Source organism: Pituophis catenifer, unplaced genomic scaffold (genome assembly GCF_029215685.1).
Source record: "Pituophis catenifer annectens isolate HBS135680 unplaced genomic scaffold, rPitCat1.0.hap2 SCAF_2, whole genome shotgun sequence".
NCBI lineage: Eukaryota > Metazoa > Chordata > Lepidosauria > Squamata > Colubridae > Pituophis > Pituophis catenifer.
In genome coordinates, this window is record NW_027256882.1 from 204589424 (window position 1) to 204600603 (window position 11180).

Consider the following 11180-nt stretch of genomic DNA (forward strand, 5'->3'; position numbering starts at 1 on the left):
TGAATTGCCATATTTTAGCTTATAACTTACCAATTATTCCTCCCTGCTAATCCATTTGGGGAACAAATTGCACTGTCAAGAGCAGCTACAACTGTATCAGCATGACTTTGAAGCTCTAGGAAGAGCATTCAAAAACTGGGTACCCCGGAGATGTTTTCATACTTTCAGTCTATGAAAAAAGCTAGAAAGGGGGGAAAAAGAGTACTGCCGGAGTATGACTAGCTTTGGAAATTATGCAGATGGGAGCCATCTGGTTACTGGTACCATGGTCTGAATTATCTGGATGATGGATTGCTGGCACAAAACGGATTGCATCTCACCAAAACCCTTTACTATAGACCTCCAATAAAGATTTGAAGGAAATGGGAATGCTGCTATGATGGGACCTATTAAACCACTCAGTGAAATATAATTCAGAACATAAAAGTTAATGTTCTTTGTACATTAATGCTCAGAGTGTGGAAGATACACAAGATGAACATAATTCTTATATAGGAAATGGGATTCCATAGGTATAAGAGTCCTGGTGGGATGAGTACCAGGATTGCAGTTGAAGGACACAATTTGATCAAAGGAACAGAAGCAATAGAAAGGAAGGAGGAGGAGTTAAAATTATCTATTCCTGCTCAGAAATTTAAAAAGAACTGGATGATGGAGATAGTCTCGAATTATGACCACAACTGGAAGCTGAATTTCTGTTGCTAAAAAAAGTGGTTGTTAATTGAGTCTCACCAATTTTATGATTTTTTTTTGCTATGGTTGTTAAGTGAATCACTGCAGTTAAGTGAATCATGCAGTCATTAAGCGAATTCAGCTTCCCACATTGACTTTGCTTGTCAGAAGCTGGCTGGGAAGATTGCAAATGGCGACCACATGATCCTGGGATACTACAACTTCAGTAAATATATGCCAGTTACCAAGTGCCCAAATTTTGATCATGTGACTGGGGAATGCTGCAATGGTTTTAAGTGTGAGGATTGGTTGTAAGTTTGTTTTTTCAGTGCTGTTTTGACTTCCAAAGGTTGCTAAACAAACGGCTGTATGTTGAGAATTAAGAGAGACTGGCCCAGTCACTGGCTGGCTAATAAATAAATAATTAAGAAAAGTCTGAACGATTCCTTGTTTGACTCATGTATGAGAGTTCTTGTTTCACTAGACAATTGTGAAGAGTTAGGTAGAGAAGAAGATTGACAGAATACTGGTGAGAAAATATTTATTGGAATCTTGGAATCCTAGGAGACAATCACTTAAATATGAGCCAGCAGCTGCCAAAAAAGCCAACACAGTCCTAAATTGCATTAACAGAGGGATAACATAAAGTTCATGTGAAGTGTTACTACCATTTCATAATCCTTGGTTAAACCACACTTGGAATACTGCATCCAGTTTTGATCGCCACAATATAAAAGGGATGTTGAGACTCTAGAAAGAGTGCAGAGAAGAGCAACAAAGATGATTAGGGGACTGGAGGCTAAAAGAGAATGGTTGCTGGAATTGGGTACGTCTGGTTTCATGAAAAGAAGGACTAAGGGTGACATGATAGTGTTCCAATATCTAAGAGGTTGCCATAAAGAAGAGGGAGTCAACCTATTCTCAAAAGCACCTGAAGGCAGGATAAGAAGCAATGGATGGAAACTAATCAAGGAGAGAAGCAAATTAGAACTAAGGAGAAATTTCCTGACACTTAGAACAATTAATCAGTGGAACAACTTGTCTCAAGAAGTTGTGAATGCTCCAACACTGGAAGTTTTAAAGAAGAGATTAGACAACCATTTGTCTGAACCATTTCCCTGATTAGGCAGGGAAATGGTTCCCTGCCTAATCGGGGTTGGACTAGAAAACCTCCAAGGTCCCTTCCAACTCTTTGTCATTCTGTACTTTGTGAATTTACTTTGTTGTTTAAAAATTTTTTTTATTATTTTTTTATTACTACACATTATGACAAACATATCACATACAACATGTAAATATATCCTCTTTTTAACAAATGTTTCTTCATGGTCTGCTTTCCACTGTGACTCCCCCCCATCTCTCAAACAGTTTCATTTTCTTCATTGTCTCCTTTTTGATTGATTACAATGTATTTTCTAATCTTAATAGCCTTAATCTTATACATTTCTATATATTTGTTTTTGTGAGTTTACTTTGAATCAGTATAAATCTTCAGGACCAGATAAATTGCAACCTAAAGTACTAAAGAAGCTTGCTGCTGGACTGGCAAATCCCTTGATGCATTACAAGAAACTGGAGAATGGGTGAAATGCCAGCTGATAGGTGAAGAGGAAATATTTTCCATTAATATCTTCAAAAGAAGAAAAAGCAGTGATCAATGCACTACTTGGCCAGACTCACCATATTTTATTTTTATATTGGGTAACCATTTTAAATGAGAGAATGCCTCTTAGACATTTGGCATGACAATTAACTGGATCAATATAGCTAGCTTAGGAATTGTACTTGAAGCCTGCTTAGCAATGCTTCCTCATCAAACTAGAATATCAAGTGAGAGGCCACAAGGTTCATCATTGGGCCTTATATTCCTTGTTACTATTAACGACTTGGCTAAAGAGGTGCAAGGAAAGCTAATAAATTCTGTAGGTGATATAAAATTGGATAGGATGACTCATGCTTCCGAAATAAAATTAACAATGAGCTGAGTTAGAGAAACGGGGAAAAAAACAAGAACACGAAATTTAAGAAGTGCATTCACAGCTGCTTTGCTGTGCTTTCCTCCAGTTCGACGTTGATGTAAACTACACCGCACACAGAGTATGTCCTTCACTGGCATTTGGGACTGGGTGTGCTGTGCTGCTGTCTGCAGAGTTGGTATGTGAGATGGCATGTAGTGAGGAAGTGGATCCCCAGGAGGGAGGGGTGCAGTCCAGGGGAGTAACAGGCAACTCAGATACCCTATATGGAAGAGAGAGGGTGAAGACCTCTAATACTGTGTATGCAGAGATGGTAGAGTCCTCAGTCTGGCAAGGTCTTTTGTCTATAGGTGTGAAACAATAAAGAACTCAACTTGGAAGAAGAGCTACAGCTCATTCTTGGGTTTTGGCCTGATAATACGTAAGATGCTGTAAGAGCAATCATTCATAGTTTCCCCTGACTGACATTTTTAAACTTACTAATATTGGGAAAACCCACTACCAATTGCCATTGAGAATGCGAATCAGAGTGGCATGGTAAGATCTGAATACTCTATCCCAGTGGTCCCCAACCCCCGGTCCGCGGACCGGTGTCGGGCCGTGGAGTACCTGGCACCGGGCCGCGCAGCGGCCAGGGGACATGAACGCTGCAGCGCAAAGGCTCCTGGGCCGTGCGCAATGGGCCGTGCGCAAAAGCTCCTGGGCCGTGCCCCTACCCCTGCGCGCGCTCAGCGGGCCGCGGCGATAAAAAGGTTGGGGACCACTGCTCTATCCAATCAAGTTCTTTTATCCTCCCCCCCCCAAAGGACTAATGATCCATCACCCTAACAACTATTCTCTTAATTGCAACATAATAGTTGCTTGGATTTGTGCAGTCCAGAAGCCCATATGTTTTTTTTAAGAGTCAGAGTTCAAGAAAGGGATTCTGATGTTCATGAGAGATATTGGGCATATTCGTGCAGTTGCTCCAGAACAGATTGTTAATCTGCCAACTAGCTGATCTAGTGATCATTAGATTTGATTTATTTTCCATAGCACCTGAGGGCAGGACAAGAAGCACATCAGAGGTAGATTCAACTTGGAAATAAGGAGGAATTTCCTGACAGTGAGAACGATTAATCAATGGGATACCTTGCTTCCTATAGCTGTGGGTTTTCCATCATTGAAGGTTTTCAAGAAAAGATTAGACAATCATTTGTCCAGGGTGATGTAAGGACTCCTTGGGCATGATATTGGACTGAAACAAGGTCTAAGAAGGGTGGTGATCCAAGAATCTTATCTGAAACTAAGTTCAGTGAAGAAGGATTGAAGAATCTGGATTGAATGTACAGCCTTGGAAAGACTGAGGGGGAAATAATGTACTTTAGTCTTATTTATTTTACTTCATTCTATTGCATTTCAAATCTCAATGATTCTTTTACAATTGAAAGAAAAATTTTAAGTAAAGGAAAAAGCAACTGCAGCCAACTCTATAATGGATTTAACTCACAGGAAGGCTTATTCTAACGGGAGGTTAATAGTAAGAACACTTTAACAGTAGAAGCTGTTGCCCAGAGAAATGGTGAACTCCATCTCTTTGGATGAAAGGTGGGAGAGCCAGTGGTCACAGATACTTGATTTTCAATTCTTGTTCAGAGCTGGGAGTTGGATTCAGTGTCTAAATGGCTCCTTCTAACTTTTACAGGAGTGATATTAATATGCTGTGAGAAATCCATTCCTAGCACACAGGGCATACTGCTTGAGTTGCAGCATCCAGCTTGGCCTCGCAGAAGCTAAATTGAGAACATTAAATTGCTTCCACTTTTATTTCTGCCATAGGAAGTCAGAGCTGTAACTGGCTGGCCGGCCGCAGCCTACTGCTGGAAGAGGTAAATGAACTCACGGTGGGCATTTTAAGGTCCCCTTGCCCTGCCTGTCTGACTTCCTGACGAGCTTTTTTGTGGAAGTGATTATTTTGAAAACAGGGCTGTGACTTCCAGTGTGATAAAAGCAGCAGGGGCATCGAAGCACTTAGGCACCCTGCTTCCATGGCACTATCCTTGGTAATAAAGAATGACAAGAGAGAAACGGAGAAATTCAAGCAGATTTGTTGCCAGAAATAAGCTTTGCTCAGGTAGAGGAAGAAAAGAAGACAGTATGCTTGGGTGTATGAGCTAAATCCTTCAGCTATGATGAAAATTGATCTCCGTGCTTTCCGCCGTGCCCTCAAGACCCTGATGTTCCAACAGGCAGGGCTAAACATACAAACATGCAAATGATTTTTTAAATGTTATCTAATTCTGGGTTTTATTTAATTGACCAAACTAAGTAACAATTTTAATTAGCAATTTTATGATGTTTGTGTGTCTATATTTTTCTTGACTGTACACCGCCTTGAGTCCTACGGGAGAAAGGCGGTATAGAAATATAATAAATAAATAAATAAATAAATAAATAAATAAAATTATAATTTCAGTCACTTTAGTTCATCACAGATGTGGGTTTTTTTTTCCTGTTTTAAAAATATATGCTGGCCAAGAAAAAAACAGCTTTAAATATTTACAAGCAGCAATGTAAAGCTGATGAAAAAAGAAATATTTATAAAGCACTCATTTTGTTGCACTGTTATGGAATCAAGACATTGTTTTATGGATTTTCTTTTTTGTTGATGTGTTTTTTTTTACTTGCAATATTTTGGTATGCGTGTGTGCTATTTGATGTAGATGGCTTAGAGTTGCAATTATGTGAGTTGGGCAGCTATATACTGTAATTCTAATAAACACAACAAATTTAATAGGATTTTAAAAAGGATTTTACCTTATGCAGATACAGAACACAGCAGTTTAGTGCTGATTTAAATGTAATTCTAAACCATGGATGTGAGCCTTGTTGTTGAAGATGTGGCAGAGCCACAGAACTTAGCATGGTTCAACATAGGTTGGGCTGCTGGATGTTAGTTCCCTATTCCTACTCCAAAGCATGGCATGATGAAGTAAATAGAAACCAAACTCAACACCATATACAATCATTGAGACAGATTGCACACTTCTGATGTAAAAAAAAGTCTAGGATATCTCAGCAAGTGAGTCCTCTTGTATGTTTTAAGACTGTGGCCCCCAATCTTTTGGGCACCAAGAACTGGTTCTGTGGAGAAAGGTTTTTCCATGGACCAGAGGGTTTTGTGTACTGCCTGCATCCTACGGATGGGGCTTCACTTGTTTGCGCGGCTTAGTTGCTGGGATATTGCGGACCGGTGCCAATCCATGAACCAGGAGTTGGGAGACTCCTGTTTTAAGATATCTTTTTCTAGTTCCTACGTATCTGGAAAACTTGATTAGCACCACAAGAAGCAGGCCTTTTAGAACATCTGCTTCCAAGTGATTCATTTACCTCCTTATCTTAATTTGCAAGAGAAGGTTCCATAAATAAGTTGTTTTATCATTCCTTTAGGATTTTTTTTACTGTTTCTATTTTTAATTTGTTTTTAATTATTAAATTTAATTCTATCCAATTGATGCATCACTTTAAATGTGTTCTATTGCCTGGTGTAGTATAGGAGTCTCACAAGTAGTATGCATATTATCTAATACTCTACATTTTAATAGAAGGTTTAAAAAAAAACCTGAAGAGAAATTAAAACAACTCCAGTGTATTATTAGAAGAGAGATCCATGCTGAATTTCCTTATTTCTTCTTTTATTTCTTTAATAGTATAGCATAAGAGAACCAAGAGTCTTAGATGGTAATAACGTATCTTCTTGGGCATTAAGTGTTATTGAGATCAGTTGGGCTTAAGTCCTTGCTGCATTAAAAATTCAACAAACATATTTTGAATTGCCAGCCAGCTAATGAGCATTGGTCCCTATAAACAAGTTAACCGATTAAATGTCTGAAGGAAGCCCTGTTAATGAGCCTTCGTGTTAACAGCAATGATGAGTGAATATGTATTTTGAGAATAGAGAATTGAAAAATACACCTTGCCTTTTGTATGTTCCTTTTTTCCCCCAGTCCCGTGAAAGTAAGTTTGATAGGAGCAGTGCTGTTCACAATGCAGTGCAACTTTTATCTTCCAATAACAAAGAACAATCTCATGTTACTTTACACCATGTTTTTGGTGGTCACAAAGGTAAGCTTTTCTGGATTATGGTTTCTATGGATGTGTGTTCAACATGTTTTTATCATGTTACAATAATAACATCTATTAGGCACATTCATATGGCAGATATGATAGTTTGAACATTAAATAATAATACTAATATGATCCTTTCCAGATTTAATTATCTATGTTGGCCTTTTTCAGTCCAGTATCCTCCAGATGTGTTGAACTATAGCTGTCATCATTCTGGTTCACATATATTTTCCACATCTGTCTTCTATCAGGATTTAAAGAATAAAAGGGAAACCAGTCAGAAACGTGTGAGAAAATCATCACTTCCATAACTTTAATTTGAGACAATTTAGCGTTCTAAGGAGTGGTTCACAGATGTATTGTATGATTATTGCACAGTATTTCTGTTCACTGCCAAACCAACTATATTTTCTCCTAATGACAATTCATGTGATTGCTCATATCTTGGCTTAGTATTTATGAGCACAACTGGGATCCCAGTGACAATATCTGCTATGGATTTGGCTAGCTTTTCAGTATGTATGAACAGTGCCCATCTGTAAACGTACTTTACTTTTGTATTGGTCCATATTATAACGATTGACCACTTGACCACAAGCCAAACTTGGACAGAACCCATTTAACCCATATTTCCTTTTGCCAGAATCAGTTTTTCCCCCTAGTTATTTATCTTTTCCTTGGGAAGGCAGAACTAATAGGGAAATGTTTAAAATTCCTCCCTGGGAAGAAAAACCTTCGAAACCAGAATGTATCATTAGCATGTCTGCCTCTTCATTCATTCCACCAGCTCAACAGAACATTGAAAAGAACTTATATCAAGGGATTCAGAACTCTGCCTATCAGCAGAATAAATTTTAGAAAACCAAACAGAATGGGTCCCAATTTAGTACGGAGGAAGAAACTGGCAAAAGAAAGATCATTTTTGAAAAGATGACTTGAGAACTCAGGGAAAATTATTCCAGAATTAATTTGCCCAATGAATCATTATGGGAGAGGCAAGTGGGCAGTGGCTCAAAATGTTGCTGACTGCTTTAATTTAAACCTTTCTTTTGTCTGTTTCCTAAACAAGTGATCCAGAGTGGAATGTATTCAATCTGCTTTCCAGTGTGTACATACACCTAAATACAAATTTGTATATAACACAGGGGGAGAACAAAGACATAAAACCGCCCACGTTACTTGGTTACACAGGAGAAAATATAGTCTCCTCCTGTGGTTAGTGCTGCTAAAAAGATGGGAAAGAATTCCAGAACTCTGCTCTGTGTGCTTTCCCCACCTTGTTTATTAAAAACAAACTCTGCTGCATTTCAAGAAAAGTGGGGGTAAAAGTATTATAATAAATACACAGGTCACTTCAATTGGCTGAAAAGTTTGCATTGAGTTGTCAGAAAGGTATTATTTAGGCTGAGTTTAATCTAGTTTTAGTTGCAGTTGATGCACTTGCTGTGTGTTTTCTTGCAGATAAACATGATGGTGACAGGATGCACAACTTCTCCATTTGCTTCCCTGGAGGAAATACTGGCTCGCCTCTTTTTTGGCCAGAAGCCAACTGATTCACATGCTGCTGCGGATGAGATCAAAGGACCTTTAAATGGCATCACCTCAGCCTGTGACTGTCTTGTTGATGGAGAGAAGAGTGAGGCAGTCCAAACGAAACATGCAAAGAAAACTCAGTGAGAACCTCAAAAGTGCTGAGGACAGCCAAAATGGCTTGTTTGTGTGTGCCCATAAAAATGTAGTATTTCTCTTTCCCAATGATGTGAAATGACAATTGTGCATGAGGTAATTTCTGTGACAAGAGGATAGCTGCACTGGTCCTTCAGAGAAGTTTTCAGGGCAAACAACAGTTCAGTGAAGCTCTTATATTGCCCATGAACTGCTCCTATTGTTTACTGCAACAGTTCCCATCCTGCTGTCATTTGGACATTTTAGGATAACAGTTCCCATACTTTCTAGCCACCACAGCTAAGGGTACCAGATTAGAGAAAGCTTGACTTATTCTTGCCCTATGGCCTGTGTAGCTTCCGAAGTTGGCTATGTTTTTTAAACTAAAATTCATAGTTGAATAAGATGCATCATGTCAATTTTTTTTCTAATTAAATTTATTCAGTTTAGATGGCCGACCATCTCACTATAGTGACTGGGAAGCTAAATACATTTAAAATCAAAATACAAATGACACAAAACATCATAGAACATCAAAGAATGATAAAGATACTGTGATCAAATGCTGTGAGTTTACTCATTTTTATTTTTATTTTTATTTAAGAAAATAATGCCTAACATAAAAACTTGTCAAGTAGTTTCTCTTTTTTTTCCTCATAGTGGCAATACGTAAGAACCAGATTTTAGAGTATGGGTCATCCAAAGTTGGGCATTTTTAAATAGCAATGAGAGAGGCTTCACAATATGTATGTTTGGTCTGTATGTTTCTTATTGCTTCCTTATGACTGAATTGATATTTTCTTCTTTGAGAAAAATATGCTCTTTCAATCTTTCAATTTACAAATATTTTTATTTAGGGTTTGTGGGATGTATACTTCTTCTGATATTGGCACCTGTTAATTTTAGATATACTAAATGACCTGATTTGAAAGCACACATTTTTAAGTGTTCACACTTGGCTTGCATCACAAGCTAATTTATATATTTTCCACAAATTTTTCATACTAAATTTTAAGATTTTTGGACATGAAACAATTTGTAGATACCTCTGCTGGATTTTTTGCAGGGCAATGAAATCTTTTGAGACCAAAATTCATATGCAATGTAACTTTGAGCCACTCCTTATGCATAATTTTGAAAACGAGTATTATTTGGAATCTTATCTGAGATTAAAAAAGACAAGACAGGGATTACAGCTTACCTGCCAGAAAAGTTGGTGCGAATTGCAGGGAAATCCCCTTTTCCCTAATCACCTAACAGCCTATAATGCACAGTCAGTGGCCTACCCTCGTCTCAATCAAGCTGCCTCCATTTCTTTGGTTAATATTTTTCATAAACATTTTGAGGCTAACATTTGTAATCTGTCTTTTATAAATTACTAAAAAAGTTTATCCAGTCAAAAATGAAGCAGAAAACAGGGATTTTTTTTTAAAAAAAGAATAACAACTATTTGTCATATCATTTAGGGCAGTTTTCACTCTAGATCTTCTATCGCAGAAGATTAGAACAAGAATGTCCAAAAAGTGTATTAAAATGTTCTTGTAGCATTATTTTGAACCTGGTTTGTACTGTACATACTTGGAAAATACTTGAGTTGGACACCAGCAACCAATGTGCTTCAGATGTTTGTGAAAGGGGATTTTTTTTAATGCATGCTAGTAAAATCACTGATGTCTTTTGTATGATTGGGCTGAACAAATGTCTTGATGCTTTTTAGTCCAAGATTTTTTTGTGAAATGCTTTTGGTACTCTTGTCAACAGTCTCACAGTAATTACAGTGTAAGCTTTATAGCATACATAAATGTGAAAATATATTTAAAAATTACTGCAAAATACTTAAAAGATGGTATGCCTTGTATTTGAATTCAGCATTTTAAAAACCTGCTATTAAACAATGGAAACAGTTTGGCTCTCAGTGTGCTAATAATATGATCAGCAAATACATGGACATGAAAAGTTTAGTGGCTAACACATTCTGCTTCTTCACCCAGAAAAGCCTATGTTCTTTCTCTACAGGACCTGAAGCACATTTAAAATATTTGCATTTGCTTATTTTTAAGTGAAATGGCAATTAAACCTTGAAAAACCTAATCAAATTTGGATCTGTTTTATATATGAACGAGAGACTATCAGGGCTTATAATAGGCTGTGAGAATAATCTTGAGACAGGAGGAAGAGCTACAACTTGGACAACAGTACTTTAGTAGGTTTGCTTTTGGTTTCCTGGCCTTGCCTACTTTGAAGGGCCATTGATCAGGGTAAGCTTTGGTAAGTCATTCTATCTTGCTGCCAGGGGGAATAAAAAACACCTCTACATGGGTATGTCCCAGAAATCACCAGGAGCTGAAGAAGACTTTAGCTATCATTTTTGCATAGTTCAACATTTCAGCTAGCCTAGACTATGATAAGTATGGGACTGAATTCTCTTTGTATCTGAGCAGTTTGATTGCTCTGAACATTTATTCAGAACCCAATGGTGCATTGGGAAAACCACTGCCATCTAACCACAAGGCATCTGTCTTTAGACGTGGAATAAGAATGGTAGCAGGGAGAGAGATTTCTGCCATACCTTCTCCAGTTCTGGTCTCTCTGTATTGATGGGGAAGACAACATTGAGATCCACCACTAAACATTTGGTTAATCCCTGAAATCTGAAGAAGGCAAAAGATCTATATTCTGCCCCATATTTTTATGTTTTTGACATTGACCCCTTCACTAAATAATGTTTTTTCATAATTTCATGCATGAGTGAAGCTCAAC

At 37.8% G+C, this 11180-nt stretch overlaps 1 protein-coding gene across 2 annotated transcripts in view; it reads left to right on the top strand.

The window, feature by feature from the left end:
* Window positions 1-10324, top strand: part of TMEM38B (transmembrane protein 38B) — a 38017-nt gene extending 27693 nt beyond the window's left edge. For both annotated transcript variants that reach the window (XM_070938541.1, XM_070938543.1), the window contains exons 5-6: window positions 6635-6752; window positions 8217-10324. In XM_070938541.1, coding sequence (XP_070794642.1) covers window positions 6635-6752; window positions 8217-8432 — 334 coding nt within the window. In that variant the 3' untranslated portion in view covers window positions 8433-10324. The remainder of the gene's footprint in view (window positions 1-6634; window positions 6753-8216) is intronic.
* Window positions 10325-11180: the final 856 nt, after the last annotated feature.